The sequence below is a fragment of the Pagrus pagrus genome (assembly GCF_965226575.1).
Source record: "Pagrus pagrus genome assembly, chromosome: 24".
NCBI classification, from domain to species: domain Eukaryota; kingdom Metazoa; phylum Chordata; class Actinopteri; order Spariformes; family Sparidae; genus Pagrus; species Pagrus pagrus.
The window spans coordinates 5,687,779-5,710,673 of NC_140206.1; the positions used below are offsets into that span (position 1 = coordinate 5,687,779).

General features: G+C 43.0%; 1 protein-coding gene across 6 annotated transcripts in view; it reads right to left on the reverse strand.

The window, feature by feature from the left end:
* LOC311253432 (receptor tyrosine-protein kinase erbB-4-like) overlaps positions 1 to 22,895 on the reverse strand; it is a 305,493-nt gene that overhangs the window by 116,392 nt on the left and 166,206 nt on the right. For all 6 annotated transcript variants that reach the window (XR_014621681.1, XM_084347398.1, XM_084347397.1 and 3 more), the window contains exon 3: positions 10,690 to 10,876. Coding sequence is in view for 5 of the 6 variants with exons in the window: in XM_084347398.1 (XP_084203524.1) it covers positions 10,690 to 10,876 (187 nt within the window). In the remaining variant the exon portion in view is untranslated. The remainder of the gene's footprint in view (positions 1 to 10,689; positions 10,877 to 22,895) is intronic.

The window sequence follows — 22,895 nt, forward strand, 5'->3', positions numbered from 1 at the left end:
CGAGTCTGACACGCATTTTGTAATTCAAATCGGACTCATTACATATTTTCACGGAGCAAAATGCTTAAGAAGTGTCAAAAACAGAGCTGCATTAAAATTGACACCTACAATGGGCTAAATGGGCAATTTGTCATTTCCTGGCACAGCGCTGCAGCACTCATCCCTCCACTTGGGTAATTTGGGACACACACACACACGAGCAAATCAACTATGACCAGTAAATTGCCTCCATCTGGTTCTACAGTATATTTAGTGTGAGGTTCTGTGAGCCAGTCCAGCACACCTCTCGTTTCTACCTTGTGGCTTCCTCAACAGTTGCCGGGGATGCACGTATTCATCAGCGATAATGATTGGCTGTGCTCGCCGCTCTAATGGATTCGGGGTTTGGAGTGGAAGTTACACAACAGATCTCAAGAGGGGCTCGGACTGAGGCGGGGCACTTAAAAAAATAATGGACCCAAAAATGTCATTTAAAAGCTCGCCAAAGTCAAGCAGCTTACAGACGCCTGGGAGACATTGCAGCACAAAGCATACGTCATTCATTTTTTTTTCTCCCTGGAGACCCCAAAGCATAAAAATATGTTGCAATGTCAGGAGGGTAGCATGTGCCTTGTGGTGAGACAAACAAGCAGGCGCTTTGAATATAATTACATTGTCAGATTCTCAGCCTTGCCTTGTTTTTAGCTTGATGACATTGTAGTTTTGGGGTTATCAGATGGGTTCAAAGAAAGGTTTCAAAACCAGATATGGTCAGCTAATTTCCCTCAACTGTAGCGATGCATATAATCTTTCAATAGCTGAGGTTACAAGGACAATATTTCTTCAACCTGAATGAGATTAGTCTGATTAGAGACTCTTTCAACTTTTATCAGCGATTTAACAGCTAGGCTGTTCTTATTCCTGGAAATGTGTGTCAAATTTGCCTACGTTGAACCATTTGAACCACGATCACTCATTGGCTGTTGTGGGCTCTAGGCTGGGCATATAAGATGATATGTTTTCAAACAGCTGCCATCTCAAGAGCTCCAGTGTAGAGCTTTGTTTGTATTATTCGACGAACTAGTCTTCTGGTGGAGAGTCTCTCAGGCAGGAACATCTATTGGGTAAAAAAATGATTGCTAACCTGGGGTGCCAGATGGTTTCTTACCCAGGACCATCTGGGAAAGCCCTACTCGAAACTGTTTGGAAAAGCGAAGGCACTTTCATAATATACTTGGCAGGTCATTGGACAGACCATTTGTCTATCAAGGGCTAACTTCAACCAATCAGCGCAACAACCAGTGGAGCAAGTTCGGAAATCATCCTCAAGCCTTCAGTGTCCTTAAATGACATATACTCTCCATTTGTGATGTAACTGATGCTATCACAGCTACGCTAACCTCTTGAGGAGCCACCATTGTTGTTTTTAAAAGAACAATCACTCTCACGCTGGTCAACACATCTAAATCACGCTGTAGTTAGGTGGAGTAGGTCTTACAGACTGAGGTGGTTAAATGAGGCCTTTTTATCCTGATAGGGCTATCACTCCGATTATTAGTGGAATATAGATTAAATGAAGCATATCGAGGAGGAAATGTTACATTTTTGAAGCAGCAGCAATGTTCAGTAATGTCCCTGAACACATCAGAGCCTCATTGTTCTTTCCCCGAACTACACAATATTGAGGTTTTGCTCTCTAAAATGCCAAAACGGTGCTTACAACTTGTGGTTCGGATCATTCAAAGAGGGGATCACGAGTCTGGTCACAAGTAATTGTAATCTCCCGATAAGTGAATTCGGCTCTAATGAGCACGTTTGATGAAGTCACGGCTATTTGGTTTGATTAGGTGGGATTTCCAGGGACTGTTGGTGAGGAATTGCTGACTCATTCAGCCTTACCACCCACCACTTTCACTCTGAACAGAAACGGTTAGCTTGAGCTGTGAGGTTTTTGTTGTGTCTACAATATTGCATAAAATTTCCAATCATTCATTTATGATAGATGCATGAATATATGAAAGTATTCACCAGATATCTGAGCAGCATATACTTTCAGCTGGTGCCACCAAATGATTCAGTGCTGTGTCAGAAAATTGAATCCCTTTCTGTAACGTTCATATCCGAACCTCCTTTCCTTCACCCTCACCCTTATATTAAGTTTGGAGCATGACACGTTGAAATCATGGGTTTTAAGCTATTTCAAAGAGCATTGTGCTGCCCTGCTTTGTATTTGGTGCCAATGCTGCCAGCTCCACCTCCACCAACTATCCACCTGTAGCTCCTGAGTCTCCCAGGAGGTCTTTATTATTATTATCAAGCTCCAATTTCTGCTGCAATGAAACTGATGTATGTTTAGCATTACAAAAACATGCTGCACAACTGCATTTAGGAAAAAATCTCATGTTTCTTTCATTCATTTTCTACTATTACACAACCAACCAAAGATAGGAATCCTGGGATGGCGGGAAGTTAGGATGACATTGAACTGAAATTCAAAATAACTCCCGAAAAATGACAGGTAGAGAGGTGGAGAGAAACATGAACACTGAAAGATTATAATTTAAAAAGCTTCTCAAACTGAAGATAACACCAACCGTTTGAGAAGCTTACACTGACCTTAGCCTTATGGAGAAGCTAACACTGATGTTAACCTAGAGCCTAACACTGATGTTAACCTAGAAGATAACACTGATGTTAGCTTATTGGAGTACCTAACACTGATTTTAGCCTGCTGGCAAAGCTCACACTGATGTTAGCCCTCCGGAGATGCTAACACTGATCTTAGCTTGTTAGCTTTAAAAAAAAAAACACCCTTTCCTTTGCTATTAGCTATGGCAACCTAGCTTCTCAGGTTGAGGTGAGGTGAGACAGCTGTTTTCACGGATACAGGCAGCAGACGAGTGCCAATTTAACAATCGGATTTATGGATAAGACACACAAGTAGGACACAGCCATGAGTTAAGGAGTTGCTTCTGCAACAGGAAGATACAAATCTTCCTATCTTTGAAACTTAAACTAGGGCAGGCAGTCAGGTCATTTCTCTGTAATGAGCCCCTGGGTTTAACCGGCTACCCCATGCTAACTCCCCAAAGACACAATTTGACATTTAACACAGGACTGGGAAGTTGGGCGTAGGGGGCGTTTTTCCCCTGCTATGTTACACAGTATTATGGCGTAAGGGCTATTATTCTGTCAGGTGTGCAGGCAGCTCAGTTAGCGAGGGTCAGCTGGTACTGACCCGCAGAACACAGTGTGTCAGCCGGTGGAAGTGAACCCTCGAGTCAAAGAACGGTGCACCAGGCAGCAGACACACTGCCCTGGGGGACTATTACCATTCCATTAGAGATCATTTCGCCCTCCTTCCAGACATGCCACAGCCACTAATGGAGACAAACCTGAAGCCTGAGTCTTCTTGTCAATGGATTTAAACAAAACACTCGTGTCTGACTGCACAACACGGATAAAACCCGAGCACAGGCCTGGCATTACAATGACTTCTAGGTGCAAGAGTATGAAAAGATGGGGGGAAAAAAACCGCGGAGTCCGACATGGCGTCCTATTGTGAGTCTGCATGTCAATGAAAGTCACCTTTTATTTAATGAGATGCCGTGTTATCTTGTCTGTTCCTGCAGAAGAGACGCCGAGCAACAACAGGCGGCAGGTTATTGGGCTCAGTTTGGCCGGGCTTTGTATTCTCCAGGTGCAAACGCAAGGGAGAGGACTCAGGAGTGTGCAACAAAGATGTTTTTCCAACCTGGCTTGGCATATCTAAGAACTGTCTGTGCAGATCGACGGGTTGCATCGCATTACATAACACTGGAGTGTTTTTTTGTTTTCAAAAGGGAACGCTGGTGCCGTGGCGTTTCAACACTCAAAAAAAAAAAAAAGAAAATAAAAAAAAAAAAGAAGGGGGTAAAGATGAAAGCAAAAAAAGCAAAACTTTATTTCACAAGCAGACTGAAGGGCTCGCTCGCTTCTGCACATCCACGACTGCAGCATTTTCTGGGGTAGCAAAGCAGCGTTTGAAGCTGGGAGATATGTTTTAATCATTTGGCGCCTTAATGATGACACTGAATTCATTATTAATGGGCCCCATCCCTCCACTCTCCCTCTTCCTCAGAACAGTCCGGAGCGAGCGGGTATTAGCATTAGCCGCTTTTGCTCTATTTGATCTTTCTGTAATTACACCACTTTTTGGAGATCACACCACAAGCTTTATGTTAAATAAAGAGGCTTTGGAAGTGGATTTTTTACTATGCAAATTTCAAACACAATTACCAGGGTTCCCCCCCGCCCCATTTTACTTTTCTTCCCCTCGTAAACCTGACATACAAACACATCCCGATCGCTGTTGATTTGAGTTGAACGTGAGGTGGGAATAAGTTGAAGAAGGATGTGAGCAATGGGTGCATGAAAAGGCAACATCAGTCAGCTGGAGCGCTGTACGATGCTCCTTTTAGGTGTAAACCCTCTTTTCAAATAAGCAGAGGGTATGATATCTTTGATGTGCTGGATCTTTTTACTCCCCACTGAGGGGATTTACTGTATAGATCCCATTCACACTTAGGAGAAAAAAAAGTTTTGTAACTCTCAGGAGACTTTCTTACGATCTTACGATTTTGATTCACATGAAATGAAATATCAGTCTACTTAAAGGGGAAAATGTAGTTTTGAAGACATTCAAACTCATTACAATATTAATGAGGTAAGTTACAGACATACATTTCTTTTAGTGGTAACAGAGTAATATAACGCGTTACTAATCATTTTTCAATAACGGTGTGAACCGTTTGTTTTATTTGTTTTTGAAGAACCCAATTAAAAATACTAATTATTAGTGTAGTAAGTGATTTATTACTCTACACAGACTTTAAAATGAGGGACTAGTAATATGTAATATATTGCATTTTGAAAGTAAATTGCCCAACACTGGTAACAAAACTCAGAAATATTTATTTTTTCCATAAGAGAATAAACAAGCTGTTCCCGGAGGAAAATAAGGTCCCAGAACACTGTTTGAAGCTAGAAAGGTGGCAGGGTCCGCCACATATAAACGAAGTAAAACAGTATGGAACTGTCCTTTAAGGTCAGCTTGTGTATTCAGTCATCAAAAAGAAAAGTTTGTTTATTTAGTTTGTTTAGACATAAAATAAATCTGTCAATCACAATCTCTCTCTTCCCGAAAACTACGTTGTACACCTTTAATAAAAGTGGTGCCTTCCCTCTCATCATCACTTTGCATATCTCCTTAATCAGGAAGAAAGATCTCCATTTATTTCCAAAATGAGAAACTGCTGAGAGTGCTCGTGAGCCGGTAAATCAATAGTCATGCTCTAAAAATAAAGACGCACACGGGGTTAATTAAGACGAAGTCTATTAATCAATTCATCTCAGCGGCAACTGCTGTTGCTAATTTGGCCTAAATGCATTCAAAATACTCACAAAAATCCTGCAATTAGCGGGACAGAATTGGCGAATTATTAGCTCAGAATTGGGCGACGTTTGGGTCGTTGCCAGGTAGTGAAGTCATGGCGGCGTCGCTGCAGCTCCAGCGAGCCTGCAGGGAAGGGAAACAGGTGAGAAAGGCAAGCGAAAGAGAGGCGATGGCAGAGCTGGTGCTTTGGATTCTGCACACGAGCATGGAGGGAGTGGGGGGGGCACGGCTGCCAGATGGGAAGTTGGAGTCGGAGCTCTCTTTGGGGCACGCTGAGCCATTTGGCGCCCATCCAAATGGGCAATTTCACAGGGTGGAAAAAAAAAAATATTGAAAAAAGAAACTCACAAACAATGCAAAACGTAAGCGAAGAAGAGAAGAATCTGGATCTGAGAACCATTTCATACACGCCACCTCATCAGCTGCGAGAGTCTTATGGTAGTTATTATCACCGCTGCCGCACAGCGTGGGGTAATTAGCACTGCAGTGTGTAGCGAGGCATGTTATGTGTATGCACGCAGTGTGATGCATGCGCTGTGTGTGCCTGTTATAGGTTATTAAGGCTTACAGGGAGCTGCAGGGGCATCATAGGGTGAAGCTGAACAAGTCGGTAACAGAGGAGTTTCTTTAACACAGATTACTGTAAAGACCGCACAGCTTTATGCATACGGACTCCGCAGCCAAATTAAATTCCACGCTTTCTGTGAACTCCCGCTGTGGAGTGAATCCACAGAGGGGTAAAGTTGCAGCGAGGCTGTTGTTTAATGTATTGTGAGCGGCGAGAAACGCTGAATACGCCGGCACGTACACCCCCCTCCAGATATGGCGGTAGGCTGCAACATGAATCACAAATAAGTGCATTTCATCATATGAATTCGAGCAAATGTGCATACGGCTTTCTCATCACCGGGAAAGGAAAATAATAAGGCCTAATTGTGAGTTAAAAGAGAGAGTTCACTGTATATTTCAGCCGGTCCCAGGCAGAGGAGTGGAGGGAATCGGGAGGAACAGCACTGATCCATATGCATGGTTGGATCTGGCTTAATTGCAGCATCGGGGCGCTCTGGGATCAGACAGTATGGGCTAAAGGGCTAGCGATGTGAGGCACCCATCCTGAGCATGTGCTAAAACAGGAGACATTCAGAGTGCCAGCCAGACAGGCGGGGGGCCGGTGGAGGAGAGCCTGAATCAGCAGCGGTGAAGCCGAGGTAAATTCTGCCTCAGAGGATCAACACAGTCTCCGAAAAAGTTTCAGAAAATAGGAGAAATTCGGAGATGTAGATTATGTATTGTGGACATAAATAATGCAAGGGATACCTTTCTGCACCCAGAAAGATTTGAAGATACCTCGCTTGCATTTTCAAGTCTGTCTTTTTCGGCTACGTAAAGAAAAACATCCTGATTTTTTTTTTTTTCTTAAAACGTACCGTGTAGTGGCCGGAGTTCAGCACAGAAACATTGGTCCACTGGCTGAATCATTGCCTCATTCCCGGAAGGTTATGAAGGACACTGATCATGCAACATTTTCACCTCGGGGGGAAAGAAAATAACTCGGAGTACCGGTGAGGAAACCCGAGCTGTTTCTCATGAAATTAAAGGAAAAAAATAAAACAGAACGGAGCCAATAACTGTGACTTTTTTATGATCCTCTCAGTCCAAGTTATTTGTCGTCTGGTAACAACAAAAAAAGCATTCGTTAGTCATGAGACGTCAGCGAGAAAACAGGAAAGAGCAACGTGAGTTATCTCTCATGAGTCAGACCAGGAAGTCAGTCACAGCTGGGGGTGCTGAGAGGACAGTCTATATGATGACGTCGGTAAATCTTATGCAATATTAATGTTGAATTCATTTGAATGGCTAGGGTTACTCAAATCTAATAGTTGTGCTATTTAAGCAGCAACCACACAGTCAAGAGGGACAGACGGCCCTGGATGTGTGCGAGAGACGTAACCCACAGAGAAATTTACCAGACTCCATAAGAAAATCCATCAATTTTAATAGTATTCGAGTTAGGAGGAACTTTATAAACTTAGTGAAACACCATCTATGACAAATTCTTAATCATTTGGGCTTTCTTGTAAATTCGGCAACTGTAAGACATTAAGTAGTTCCTCTTTTATGTGTAAAAATAACGTTCGTTTGTCCCAGAGATGTACATAAGGGATGTACAGGAGGGGGATCCATCACAGGTGGTCACTCGAGATGCACGTCGAGACTTATGTTCATGCAGCTTTATCCAGTTCTCATCTGAGATACCAAAAGGTGCTTGTTAAAGGTCCAATTTGTAGGAAAGTCGATTTTTGAGTCTCATTCCCAACTCAATCAAAAATAGATGCTTCGGGGTTGAGACTCAAAAGTCAACTTTCGTACAAATTGGACCTTTAAAGATCAGCCGCAGAATTGTAAAGTAACATTAGGCTTCATGATCAAAGAATGTTTTTAAAACATTGTGGACCCTTCTGTTCATATTCTCACGCTCCCTCTTTCCCACCTGTCTCTCATCAAACTTTTTCTTTAATCAGTTTGTATTTTTTATGATGCCTCACTTTAAGTAGTACCGCAGCCTCCTCAGCAACCCTGCTGTTCGTATCCATGAGTCAGAAAGGGAGAAAAGGTCTATTCAGGCCTCCCTTTCTATAAAGGGATGGTCAAAATGGAAGGCGCCCTACTGCTTTACCAGCTCAGGGTGTCAGCATGCCCTTAAAACTCTCAGGAGTCCTTTATCACCGTGTTCAGACTCCATAAAAAGGCTGCTTATTACACTAAATCTGTCATGTGCTTTAATATGGATCAGTGTTTGATCCCCCGCCATCAATCACAAAAACACTACGGCAAAGTCGATGGCGTAAGAGCCCAGGATGAATTTCTGCTGTCAAGCTTTTCTCAACACTGATGGGGTTTTCTCATCAATATATCGACGTCTGCAGATTTTATTGTGCTTGTTGAAAGCTTCCTGTATTTGTCCTCCATCTACACCCCCCCCCCTCCTCCCCCAAAAAGTTACAAAGGTTGGTACAGGACTTGGAGGACGCGTGACTTCTGTTTGAGACTCAAATTAATTTGGCTCCTCTGTGAAACACTTTGACACAGAAGTGCCTGCAGTAGGAACGCAGGATGGATGTAGGATAAATTGCAATGCCCACAGGAGAGCGGTGTAAAGCTGGGCAGATCGATGCCAGAGAAGAAGCCTCGGGCAAAATACAACAAAGGGGGTGATACAGCAGAGGCGTGCTGGTGGCTTGGCAGTTTAGGGCACGCACCACGTGGTCGGTCCGTGGTGGGATCGGGTCCAGTTTTATACCCTTTCTTTTTTTGATGCTCTGGCATCTTCCGTGCAAAATCCAGCCATAAAACTAACCTCAAAGGTGCCACATGTAGCGGCTTTTACATTTTTAAATCATAACAGGACAAGGAAATGACTTCGGACACCTTGGTATGAACAAATCGTCAGGGGGATTGGCAGCATCTCGCGAATTTGTCTTTGTTCTTTGGCTGTACTTGAGAGGACATACGTGTTGGACGTGATTTTTCTTCCCGTTGGCCATTGTGAGATTCTCCAGAAGATTTAGCTCCATTCGTGCTGGAAGAACAGAGCTCTTTTCCTGTTTTTCTGCCATAAAGAAATCCAGCTAATATCCTCCAAAGTCCAACAAGATGAGCAACAAAAAAAAGCCTTGTCGAGACTCGGAGAGGCTTCACAGCCTCGTCTACAAGTATCTCAGTATGCAAGGTGGAAGGGTATTACAAGAAAAGCAAAGAAAATAAATTTTCTCTTTCTTCTTTCAAGTCCAATGCCTTTTACTTTATTCACTCAACATGTTTAACATGTACTGTACTTCACTATACCCGACGTTCAAACATTCAGTACATCCCCTCAAGTGCTGACACTGTCTCGCACAGCCTTGGACAACCTCATCTTTTCTTCCAACGCTTGGGTTTTTCGCTCCTGACCTTCATCCCGTATCACAGCTTCTCTCTGTTTGAACATCTTCCCCGTCACTCTCGACGGTACGGCATCAAATAGAGCAGAAAAAAAGGCTGTAAAAGAAAAAAAGAGTGACCCTACGACTGAGCTCCACTGCTTTTGCTCAGATTGTATGTGACAGTTGTCCCTCAGCCGGTGCCTCTCCTACGACAGCTTGAGTTTCTCTCCTGGAGCGATGGTAATGCCAAAAACAGAAAAAAACAAAAAGGCAACACCTGACTCCTGAGGTGAACCTTTCAGCGGCGGCTCAATCTGTGAAAATTACATGTGTGATTTATACAGCTAATGAGGAAATTGGCTATTCAGAGAGAAGTGAGAGAAGATATGATTCAGCAGGAAGACACTAAAGCAGATACTTTAAAAGCCAGTAAAAGAAGATAGTGCTTCTATTATTCTGACTGGAGTTGGAAGGTCACTCCACGACTGGGTACCACCAAAATGGCAAAGATTAACTGATGCACGGGTCGTGACTCAAAGATCTGATACTGAGATACAGTTAACACAGACAAAAGCTACCCTTTAAAACGCAATCCGCTTTAGCTCATGCCCTCTTGTTTGATGACAAAGAAACGAACAGCTGTTACATAAAACATAACACAACCACTTCCAAAAACTTGCTCTTTGAAAGAAGCCTATTTTTTGGAGTGTGTAAACAAAAATGTAATTAACGGGGAAATAGGACTTTTCACAGACATTTGATCCCTCTATACAGCAACACAGGCGATTAATTTGCCGGGGTAGCAGATACGTAGCTTCAAAAGTTGAGTTCTAATTTTGTGACTTAATTAAAAGGCCCCTACTAAAGCTGTATATGTGGGTGTGAAAACAAGTCAAACACGAGCATTTATGGTGGAAGAATTGGCGATGTGTTTTGTAGTGTGCTGAAAAATGTGCTCCCAATTCAGACACTATAAATCATCTCCTGAGGGAGTTAATATTGCAAATTGTCTCCAATGATTTATCATAATTATCATAAAATATATGTTATTTGCTGGTGCTCTGTTGCATCAAAATTGCCTGTTACTTTGATTTAATTAATACGCCTCCTAAGAGATGAAGTGAAGCCAAAGAAAAAGTAAGTAGTTGTTGAGTGTGCAGCATGTTGTCAAAGGTAGGGAAGGCGATTCTGGTAAGAGATCCCGGGTCGTCAAATACCGATGCTTTGGGTTACCATATCGACCCAGAGCAGCAGTATTGGATGACCTGGGAATGAGACTCAAAATCACTTATCTTTCTCCAGCATCGCCTTCCCTACCTTCAGATTTGTCATCTGTCAATCAATGACTCTGACCTGTGAGGTTGCGCAGCCCCAGCTGCCTCAGGCCGTAGTACCCTTCCCGCCTGTAGTTGAGGAAGATTGCCAGGGAGTAGCGACGCTCGTACAGTTTGGTGCCACGGATGATCCGCAGGTTCTCCAGCGGCAGGTAGTCGAACTGGTTGAGAGCCACCAACACGTAGCCGGTCACTTCTCTGATTGACTGGGGGGAAAAAAGAGAGGAGTATATTTTAAATGCAGGCTCGGATCTGATGGCTACAGGTTTCAAAGACGTTGCATGTAATCAATCGAATCAAATGCTGAGAAGTGAAACAGCCGTGGAACAAACAGCCCAGCTTCAACACCAACTCCAACCCACTGTAGAAAATAGTCCATAATCCAAATGTATCGCCCAACATCTTTTCTTGTGATGGGTTTCGGAAAAGGATTGGGTACCATTTGATTTCAGAAGCTTAAACTCAAATCTGAAAGGCTGTTGCAAGACTTATGCAGACAGTATGTATTTCCTGCCACTCGGGGTCCGTCAATCAAAACATTAAAACACAAAATACATATTTGATGATGTTGTAGACCATGGGAGTAGTTTCCATCGTTAAACAACCTTCACTGTCGATGAAAGTCTCTCTGACTCAGATTCACAGACGACGTAAAGTATTATAGTCTTATGTTTATGTTTCATCACGTCTACAGACTTCCTTCCTCCCTCTCTGACGTATCTTCAGGCGTATATCCAGGAGTTATTGAGCGACATGACCAAATGAAATGCACCATTACCTTGAATAAAATAACAGATTTCTCTTGGTTTGAACATTGTCTGAAACTTTTGATGGATGGAAGTACAAAACTTAACAAAATATAAAACAAAGTTTGAGGTCCTTTTTAGACATTTTCTTGCAGAAATGTTAAAATTTACATCTTTAATTCAGTAATCCAAAGAGTGGTATTTCTTCTCCTCAAACTCGCCTCTTTTTTTTTTTGCCATGTCTGACTCATGGGACACACTTAATGCATTCCTCTCGTTTTCTGTGCACCGAGCATGTTATTTGCATTTTCAAATGTCAAGCTCATGAAAACTTTGGACATACAGTCCAAAATGATTAAAATGCCAACTCGATTGCAGACTGATTACACCTCTCATCTAATTATCGTCTCTCAGCTGCTCTTTAAAGCTCGGGACGCCGCGATACTAGCAATTTGTAGCACAGATAAACGATCGCACCTTTGAAAGCAATCATTTCGAATCCAAATACAGTAATTGTATTTGATTAACTTGATTTTGTATTCCTCATGTTGCAGGCATCGATGGAAACTCTCAGTCAGGTGTGATTAAATGCCTCAGAGACCTGAAACTAAAACAGAGAACAATAATTTGGCCTTGGCAGAAAAGACCTGACTCAGTCACATATAATACGAGTGCTAAGTGCCTTGCTGAAGAGCACGACATACCTTAACTATCTGCCTCATTGTGCATCAATTGACCTTCTCAAAAGTCACTAAAAATCAGGCTGATTACCTCTGTGTTATGCACTTGATGAGGCAAATTAATTCTGCAGAACGAGGCAGAAGAATAAGGCCAAGGCGAGCACTTTACATTTTTGATATTTTTATCATAATTCTCCAGAAAAATGTGGGAAAAATCAAAAGCTTGAGGGTTAAAAGTCCCATAAACAGATAATAACCCTGGAGAAGATAGCTGAGAAAACCTTCTGTAGACTGCCATATTAATCAAGTTGGCATATATATCACGTCATTCCCGGACAATCAAATGTGCACGTGCACGTACTGTAAGCGTGTGTCGTCTGAAACGCAGCTCATTCCCTCGCTGCGACAGCTCCGTCTCCGTGGCCATGCAATATTCATCCGAGTCACTCAAACAGCAGCCCGAGCTTACTTATACACACACAGGAAAACTCGCAAACACACATACAACAGCTGTTAAATGCCACGCTAACACATTTTACCGACCACCACTGACAAGCCTAATTAGAACACTACATTTAAAAGAGGAGATGGGAAAAAAAAGGACACAGATCTGCTTACAAGCTTTAACACCAGCCTGTACAATGGAGGCATTGTTAGCAGGCAGAGATTGTATTCCTGTAGCTTTTTGTTTTCTTTTTTGATACACTGATATCTTCTTTCTTAAATTCATCCAAACTGCGGCGTACTCTTTGTTAACTGCTTGTTTTCATGGTCAATCATAGGTGTCGCCAACGTGGTGTACAACAGGGCTGGACTAACGGCATCCTGTTGTCCTAGTGATGGATTTTGTATGTACATAGTACAATTAATAATATCTACAACGGAGATATTATCATGCTGATACTATACAGTAGTTGCAAGGAGGAGAGCAAGTTAGCTAGTTAGCTGTTAGTCCCGTTCTTTGCTAAGGGAGATAACAGCTAACAGAGCTAATAAAGCTAACGCAGCAAACAGCTAAACACACAGCTAGACTTGTTCTAAATATAAATACTGAATATGTACTGTGTTTTAGCTAAAAGTACTTAGATTTGCTAATGCTTTTGGCTAACAACTATAGATGATAAAGTACAGTTGACATTTACATCAGGATGGTTAAAGCAGACCGCTGCAGGGGTGTATGACGTATTTTTGTTGGCTAACCCGGAAGTTAGCATCACCTTGGTTTCCTAAGCAAAAAGCCTATGGGGATTTTCAGCTAGGTTTTGGATTATTGCAGAAGATAACACACATTATGTGCATCAAAATGCTTCAAAAATACATATAAATGAAGTACAGTGGTGTCGCATATCTTCAATGATACCACCACTATACACACTTAACTATAAATTAATCAATCTACAAGTTTCTAAAGTTAGAGTTTGGATAGCTTGCCACTTGTTAGCAACAGCCGTTGTTCAGACACATAATATTGGCAGATTTTATGTGAACATGTCTTAAACTTGCATGTTTATCTTCCCATAGCTTCCAACTTCCTATATACAGGTGCCGACACATACCACAAGGAGTCACTAGTGCAGCAACAAGTATATGATCCCTCACCGGCTTCCCACCAGTGTACAAAATGGAGCTTGCTTTCACATTTCCGTTATTTAGTTATATTCAAGTCTTTTATATGAGCTCAAAGCAGCACCGAGTAACACTGACGTGCCTTCAAACTCTCAGCGATCATTAAATAATAACTTCTCATTTAAGGGAATTTTAAATCTCCAGTAACCGGGCACAGTAGCTGTGAAGCGAACGGGCAGCTTCAGAGACAACCTAATGACCAGAGACAGGCCAGATGATTGGTTCAGAGAGTGGGAGGAAATGAGTAATGTGAGGTTTGATTGGCTGCTGACCCCTGGGAGACGCTAGTGGAGACTGACAGTCGGGGCACAGCATGCGGAGTGCCTGCGTTTCAGGATAATACCAGGTAACCGAGACTCGCTTCTATATCGAGAGCTCGGCAAACGCGCACCTGCCAAGTTGGCCTATTGTAACACTAACACAATGGGAATGAAACAGACAGTGGAGGTGCTTATTAGTGAGATTACAATGTGTCAATCACCTGAAGAGAAAGAACAACATAATAAAAGAGAAATAGAATCCGTTTCAGTGGAGGCTTTGATTAGCATACTTATTGTAAAAGGGATTTCTATTGTGAGGTACTTCACTGCCTGTCAAAATCCCCTCGGTGAAATCATTTTCTGTCATGTTTGTTCGAGAGTTAGCAAGTTGCGCAACTTCATGCAACTCGGTGCAACTTGTGACTCGGCATCGAAAGAGCAAAAAAAAAAAAAGGCTTTCGTCTCCGGGGGGGCTTGTTGATCCGGGCCCCGTGGTCGGAAGTCGTGCCGTTTCATCACTCGTGACCCCGCCGTGACCCCGCCGGGAAGCCGAGCTCGCAGCCGCTGACGTCGAGCCCTCTGCCGTAACCCCGGGGTGCCTCCCGGGGGCGCTGTGACTGGGAACGAGGGGTGGGGGCGGGGGGGGGGACAGGGGAGCGACCCCAGCTGTAGGCATGCACTCGGATGCTGGCAGACTCCACAGTGCTTCCACTGTGCCCCCTTCTCTCCGCCAGCCTCCGGGACCCGCCGGCGAAAACCAAAGAAAAACTGTTTCCCTGTTGCTTAGCAACCACAGGAAAGCCTTCCAGCGGGAGCAAGGGAGAGCGAAGAGGGAGAGAGCGGGTTGAAGAAAGAAAAAAACAGACTTAGACAGGGTTTTTTTTGTTGTAATTTACCTAATTAAATTAAAGGATTACTCTGCCCTTTCTCCGTCATTTTCTTTCGCTTTGACACTATTTAATTTCCTTCCGTCGCCATAAATTGTTTTTTTTTTCTTCTTCCTTTTTCTGAAAAGCTTTCCCGATCAATATTTATCCGAGCTTCTTCTTCTTCTTCTGCTCTGCGCCGCCGGAGGAGAGAGGAAGCGGGGAGAGACAAGGAGGAGGGAGGTCCGGAGGGAAGTAAACACAAGCACCTGCATTTCCCCTCCCGCCGCATCAGCCGCGCTCAGCCTCAGCAACACAAACACGGAAAGATGAAGGATGCTACTCGGCAGAAGAAGCTGCCCACCGCTGCCTGGTGGGTGATGTGCTCAGACTTAACAAGGTGGACGGTGGGCAGAGATGTTTTTTCTCTTGTATGTTCCCTCAAAAAAACACACACACACACACTTAACAAGGTGAGTGGGAGGGCTAATTTGTAGCAACAAGGTGCACGAACACCTCAGACACGCGATTCCTTCGCCCTCCCTGAAAATGAACCTCGGCTCGTGACATCAGAGCCGAGCGATTAAAGCAGAGAGACAAAGCGCTGAAATCTTTCAGTCTGGCACAAGTCCAGATCATTATTATTATTTATTTTTTTGCCTGAATCTTTTGATTGCAGCTCGACTCTGATGGAGTGTTTTTGCCACAAAGGGGTTTTTTTTTTCTTCTTCTTCTTCTCCTGTTTCACACATTCACGCCATCACAACACACACACAGGCCTCAGATGTGCCGATAACCCCCCCACAAACCACCCACCCACGCAGAGAAAGAAAAAACACAGCCACGAGGCACAGACAAGACTTAGTCGGCATAGGTCAACTACCCACGATGCATTGCAAGTTTAACGTTTCCTCAAGCGCTTTTCTCCATCAATCGCAGGCAATTAGTGGCCCAGTGTGGAGCGCTCAGTCAAACAGAATCCTGTGCGGCCCCGACAGGCTCGTTTCCTCTCTTCTTTCGGTCTTACCTCTGGGCGAAATGTGAATTTCACATGTGGGTAAATTGCTCTTTGCATCTCTGGGATGCACTGCGCCGAGGCCAAGGCAGGGGAGCCAAAAGTGCTTTATTTACTCCGCACAACATAATCAAGATACAAGGCGGCTGTGCTGTCTTGGAAACAGAAACTGCTCGATACACGAGGCTGCGCTCGGGCACCTGTAACCCCCCTCCAGATATGTGGAAATGTTTTCACGCACCACGCAGTAAAAACTGATTTGGAAAGGAGGACTATTTGTATTCAAGCCAGCGTTGAAATAAGCAAACAATCGCCTCGCAAAGTAAACAGTTTTATCAGTTAATGAATCGAGACCTGCTTTCGCTGGCGCGCGCAGCAACTCCACTGTTTTTGTGTTATAATTCGGCAACAGTTGGTGAGAAGGGGAGGCACAAAGAGGTGAATCCTAAAGCCGGATTAAAGATGAATAAATAAAGCCAGTTTTAACTTACCACACACTTATGTGAGCTAATTTAACCAAACTGCATGATGTTTTTAGGCTAATAGCCAGTGTCTTCCTCGGTAATTTCTTCATTCAACTTACTTTGCAGATGCTCAGGAAACCTTGGCAACGCAGCCTGTAGATTTGCATACAAACTCCTTCAGGTTCAGTCTTCCCAAGAATCGCCCCCGGGCTTCACCCCAGATTTAGAGAAAAACGCTGCATTAGAGAATTTAACAGGAAGAATTAAGAGAGATTTGAATTAAAAACAGTACACACTCTCCATCTGCAGCCGTGTGCTACTGAACTGGGTTAATCGCCTTTAATGCGGTCAGTTTAAGAGGAAATGGATCATTTTAAACTTTATGTCCCAATAAGTGTGTCGACCTTGATGAACAAGGAATGACGACGTCAGGATCTGTGACGCCATGAAACTCAAACTATTGACTGTAATGAGAGTCTAAAAACGTGAATGTGGATGGAAGTCAAGAGCTGCCAATGTTGCACACACATTTTTAGCACTAATTAGCGATATAGATAACAGTAAATTAATGTTTATTACACAATTTTCTCGTTTTTTAACAGTAGTGGAGTATGGAGGACTAAACATGCCAATATCAAAAATAAATAAAGAATTACATAAAGGACCCAAATACATTAATATGTGATTTAATGCACCCAAAATAATATTAAAAATAAATGTAGGCATTAATTAATTTAGAAAATGTGACATTGTTTGATATTTCTGTTTTAATTTGCTTCGGTATTTAATAAACTCTGTATTAATTTCCTTATTTATTTACTTTCACATTTCATTTTCTATTTTAGTTATTTATTAGCAAGTGTTCTTTTTTAAAATCAATTATTTTATTGACATATTTATTTCTATATTATTCAGCCCCCACATTTGCATAATGAAGCTGAAATGCATACAAATAAAAGAAAGAAAAAAAGGAAAGGAAAGGAAAATTGATTTCGGAAAACGTTAAAGGGAAATCAGACATAAATAAATACATAAATAACAGAAACATGCAATAAAAATAATAATTTATCAAATAAAATGTTTAATCAGAAAGTAAATAAATAGGGATATTAATAAAAAAGTAATCATGTTCAGAAGCAATAAAAACAGAAATATCAATTTATGTCACATTTTTTAAAAAAATGCCTCCATTTATTTTTAACTTGATGCATTTCATGTCATATTAATGTATTTACTGAGTCATTTATTGATTTTTCTTTGATCACGGCAGTGTTGATCCTCCGTAGTGAAGGCAGGAGTCATCATTACTGACACCTCAATGTGTGAGCAGCAGTCTGCCGTTGTAGCTCTACAAGAAGGTGCTCATTCAAACGACTTTATGCACTTTACTGTTGAATAGTTTAATCTAGCGGCTCCTAACCTCACAGTCAAGACTTCTCTACGAGTTCAGAAGCGAGATCGGAGGGGTCGTGAGATGATAAATGAGGCCGGACAGAAGAAAATCAAACTTCTGCTGCAGAAATTTTCATTGATTTCTTTTTTTTTTTTTGACTCTTTGCTTTCGAGGTGAAAAATCGGAGCATTTGATCTCCTTTGGCCTCGAACAGTCATTTAAATAAAAGCATCTTAACAAGCTCAGAGGTGAAATCTGCTCACAACTTTTCTGAAATATGATGGAGGATCGTCTTTGACAGCTTCTTTTATAAACTTATCGTAGGTTTTCTTGTGCGATTTGAAAAGCCGCCGCACAGCTGCCAATGAAATGATCGTTATATTTGTCGAAGCGGGAGGATAAAGCAGCAGAAAATGGAAACGTCTGAGTGACAAAATAAAGGGAAAAACCTGAAGGAAGAAGATTTACCACCACCAAAAATGAGGTGACATCTTTTCAGAGACTTGGAGGATCTCTGACAAGAAGCACTGAAGCACAGAACCTGACACTGATGTCTCAATATCGTCTCCTGAAGCTCTCGTTACGTTGAGATCTGTCGTTTTCCTTTGCTACTGAAGCCCCTGTCCAAGTGGCTTTATTTCCACCATGGGGTTAATTCTCTTATTTATTCCCTCAAATTTAATCTACCCTGGTCTTTCCCTCTGACGGTGCCGCTTTCATCAGACTAAGCCGATTTGGATAGACTCTCAAACAACGTCGGCGGGGCGAAGCAGCTGGATCTCCCCCCCCCACCAAAAAAATACGCCACGGCTTTGTTATCTCAAAATAATGAGATATTTAAGTCGCGGCTCGTGGGAAAACAATGTTTGATACCTTGAGATAACGATGTAATGCGACTGTTATCTCGGGACGGCGAACATGAGCACTACAAACTGAGCTGCTGTCTTGAGATAATGAGATAGTTAGGACACGATCATGTGAAAACAAGCCGATACCTCCAGATAATTACACAATTAAGTTTTCGTCTCCACTAAAAGAAGGGATAAAAATAGTAGGAACTGAAAATTAGACTGAAGAGGGAGATACGGAAAGTCAACGTGAAAGAATAAACAACAATCTGGAAGAACAAAGAGAGGGAGAAGTTTAGGGTTAGGAGGTGCTCAGGCGTTTTGCAGAAAGCCCACAACGATAAGGGAGAAGGGAAGTGGAGCACAGAGGAGATATATTTCAAAGCATAATTAATAGTGCACCTGTTCCTGTCATCTGGATGAGTGAGAGTGTAAATGAGGTGGATGGCATGAGAAGGAGCGATAGACGTGAGGAGGATTCGCTGAAGGTGGAGGAGGAGGAGGGGGAAGGAGAGGAGGAAGGAGGAAAAAGGCATCATGCAGGGGAAAAAAGTATAATGGCACCATTATAAAATACAAGAGATGGGACACATATTATGGTGATTACGGCTCATTTCCATACATATGGAGCACTCTGCCAGCGAGTCAAGGAGAGTGCAGCGGCGCATGTCAGCGGCAAGACCGCCGACTCTCCACAGTTTGATCCGACCGCGGCGCCGGCGCAATCTGACTCCTCCACGCGGCGGCAAAGTCAATGGGCGGGCAGGGACCTGTTTACCAATTCGCTTCAATGAGCTCTATAAGAGAAGTATGCACTCCTTCACCCTCGCCCGACTGTTTGGCTGCTAAGTATGCTGAGAGCACTCGGGTGTGACATTCAAGATTTGGAGAAATCCTGTTTAAAAAAAAAAAAATGGAGGCCTTTGAGAGGAGGGCCATTGACTTTGGAATAAATGAAAATCCAGCTGCATGGAAATGTCACCGTGAAAATGACTGAGTCATTCAGTACAGGTATTTGTGCAGGGGTTAGGGAGGGTTTCTTTGTCCTAGAGGACTCGTGAGAAACGTCTCAAGTTCGTCGATGTTGCCCTGAGGTACTCCTGTGAGATGAATCAACAGGGTGGAGGGTGCGCAGGTGGAGAGGAGGGTGGGGCTTTTTCTCTGTTTCACTTCAAATGGAAGGAACATCAAACATGGAGGGGGTTTTGAACCCACGCACCACTTTTCATGTCGCTGGCGCCGGCACAGAGAGACTTGAAATCCACTCCCCTTCAAGGTGGTTTAGCTTCTTCACTGGCACATTAGGGAATAAGTAGATTTTATCACAACACTTGTGTTCTTGAGTGTCTAAAGTCATACTTGAGTTGAAGTAAAAATGGTTAAAGTCACTCATCCAAATAAAACTTGAGTAAAAGTCAAGTATCTGATATTAAAGGTGCAACATTAAAGAATTGGCTGCCGGTCAAATTCATACTCCAAACAAACAGGGGGCAGCGTGTTACCAGGGTAAACGCTAACTGCTGCTAACTGTAGCTGCCGTTAGCTAATAAGCTCACTTAATCATGCAGTTAGCGGCCGTGTTAGCAGTTGCCCAAACTGGGAGTATAGAGCACCGGAGGAGTGTTGGCGTTGTTTACTATCCGACTATCGTCTCTTCTGGTTCAAATTGGCTAGCTCGTTAGCATGCAACATCAAAACTTGCATCTTTTCACTTTCTGCTGACAATCTGAGTGTATTTTTTAATGTTTTACACAAACATAGCTAATAGTAAATAAATAGTAAATGGACTTAAGTATTTAAAGTACAAGTAAAAGTAAACTTATACTAAACTCATACTGCTTTTGTCCACAGGGGGCGCCAGAATCAACACAAGAAAAAGCTTCTCGTAGCTGCTTTAAATAAGTCAACAGCTCACTCTTAGATAGCGAGGAAGCAGAGAGGAGACCACGTTTGATAAGTGGTGCAAAAGGTGGTAAATTAAAGTGCGTTTTCCTTAATTTATTAACATTTAAAACTTAATTCCAGATATTGATTGATATATCCAATGGAGTCCATGAAGAAATACAGAGTTTTCCATGCTGGATCACAGTTACCAAAGTTGCCACTGGACTTATTGAAGGGCAAGTTTTCAGAGTTAGATACTCACACTGACATGTTTCAGTTTCAACACTGCCAGCCAGTGTTGACAATGACTTTGGGATGACACAGCGCTGTGGTTGTGTGTGTCTGTTTGTGTGTGTGTGTGTGTGTGTGTGTGTGTGTTGAGATCCAGGGGTGTGCCCCCAGCAGCAGCTGTGCTACTGGCTCTCGGCGCTGATATTTATCGTCTCAGACAGCCCGACAATCTCATATGAGCCCGTTTCATGAGCGGCGTCCGTGAGGCGTCTGTGTTGTCAAGACACATTTACAGTAAAGCCCCCCACTCGGAAATTAAAATTACCAAAGGGGAAAGTTTGCAGCACATTAGCAGGCGAAGCTAAAACAGCGGCAGTGCAGTACAGTATCTGATCCTTAAGCCGCAGTGAAAACACTAATACATAACTCATGAGGCGAGGCTGTTGTAGCAACCCGGCAACAGTCGCGTGGCGTATCGCATTATGCTGTAGCCTTTGGGGACCCTACATAATGCAGTTATGTGACAAAGCTAGTGCACGTCAGCCACAGGCTGGCTTCTGCCTGCTTGACAGTAGCTATGGAGGAGGAAAAAAAAGTGAGAAGCATGTTATCTCCTCCTGCACCTAGCTCCTGTATCTCATATTTAAGTCCCTCATTATTCATGGTCATCTCGGTTTAGGACAGGGATTTTGAAAACTGGCAGGATTTCTAAGAGGAGGGGCTAATCTGCAGCACGGGGGGGCCCCCCGATGAGTCCGGGGAGAGGAGGAGGAGGCAGCCGAGTGGCCTCCGAAGCCCAATGTCAGCTCGCTCCTCTGGGGGAAGAAAAGGTGCTTACCGGCCCTTCCAAGTGATTGATGATTGGGCCCGGTGCAGAGGTAGGACACAGTTATGGGTAGACAATGCAAGACTTTGCTTGGATAATCCATTTATGTCAATGGGGGAAGAAGACAAAAATATGTGAATTTTCCAGAGTGGAAGGTTGTGAATGTGCGGGAAACAAAATAGAAGTTACAGGTGATGATTGTGTTAGGAGAGGTCGTCGAGGACATAAATCATACTGTCTCTCACACGGCAGTCGCACAAAGCCCTCCTACGTGCACAATCATACATTCATACCGACTATGATATTCTTCTTCCCACAAAACTGAACCTATCCTCTCTTTTTACAGTACATGCATTATGATCAGTCGTGGTGGTTTATAAGAGAGTGGATAATAGTTTACCTGAACGAGAGCAGGAGGATGATTGTAGGCTATAGCATGTAGCAGTGCTAGCATTAAGATGCGTAAGGAAAGTCGGACTTAAGTCGGCAGTTTGGACTCGAACACCCCTGGACGTCAGATGTGCGACTCGTAAAGTCAGACGCACTGACCTCAAAATCTGACATGGCGGCTCTGTGCATCAATTTACTGTTTATAAAGCACATTTGCGCCTCATTAAATCAGTCTTACTTATCTTTGGACGTGCATCAACTGGTGTTGGTATAATTTTGAGTTTTCCCAAAAGGGAACTTGGCTTCCTCATCAAACGAACAGTTTACCACATCTCTTGGTTTTTTTGTTTTTGTAGCTCTGGCCATCAGTTTTATTGGTTGTGCTCACAAAGTTAATTGCTGAGATGTGAGAGCGCGCAGACTTCATTATGAATATGCAAAAAAAAGTCTAATTTGAATCCTCTTAGGAACCTAAATGTCCTTGAAAACATTTTGTTTTAAGAGGAACCAATAAACCAACCGGGAACTCTTGCGACGACCTCCCTTTCTCTTCACCGAGTCAACCTTTCTAATTAAAAACATTCCCATATGCTACAATCCCCCGCCATGTTCTCACAAACAAACACTACTTTTCCTTCTCGCAGACGCCCAACTGTAGAATTTATAAACCACAAATATATTCAGGCCAGGTAACCAGGCAGCTGTGGGACTGATTACAGCCGTGTCAGATTCGATCTGTCTTGTCTCTTTATAAAGTGTGTGTGTGGGTGTGTGTGTGTTTGTATTGGGAGGGTATTTGTCGGCCATTTTGCCTCTGGGGAGAACGATGCCAGTCGCATCATCAGCGGTTGTGAGGCACGCCACGTTTCAGCGCCAAACTACTTCATTACTCTGGAATCAAATTGTCCTAATCGGAGATGGATGTCCTGATTTGTGGCAACACAAAGCGTGTGTGTGTATGTTTGTGTGCACAGGTGCTTGTTGCAGGTGCGTCCA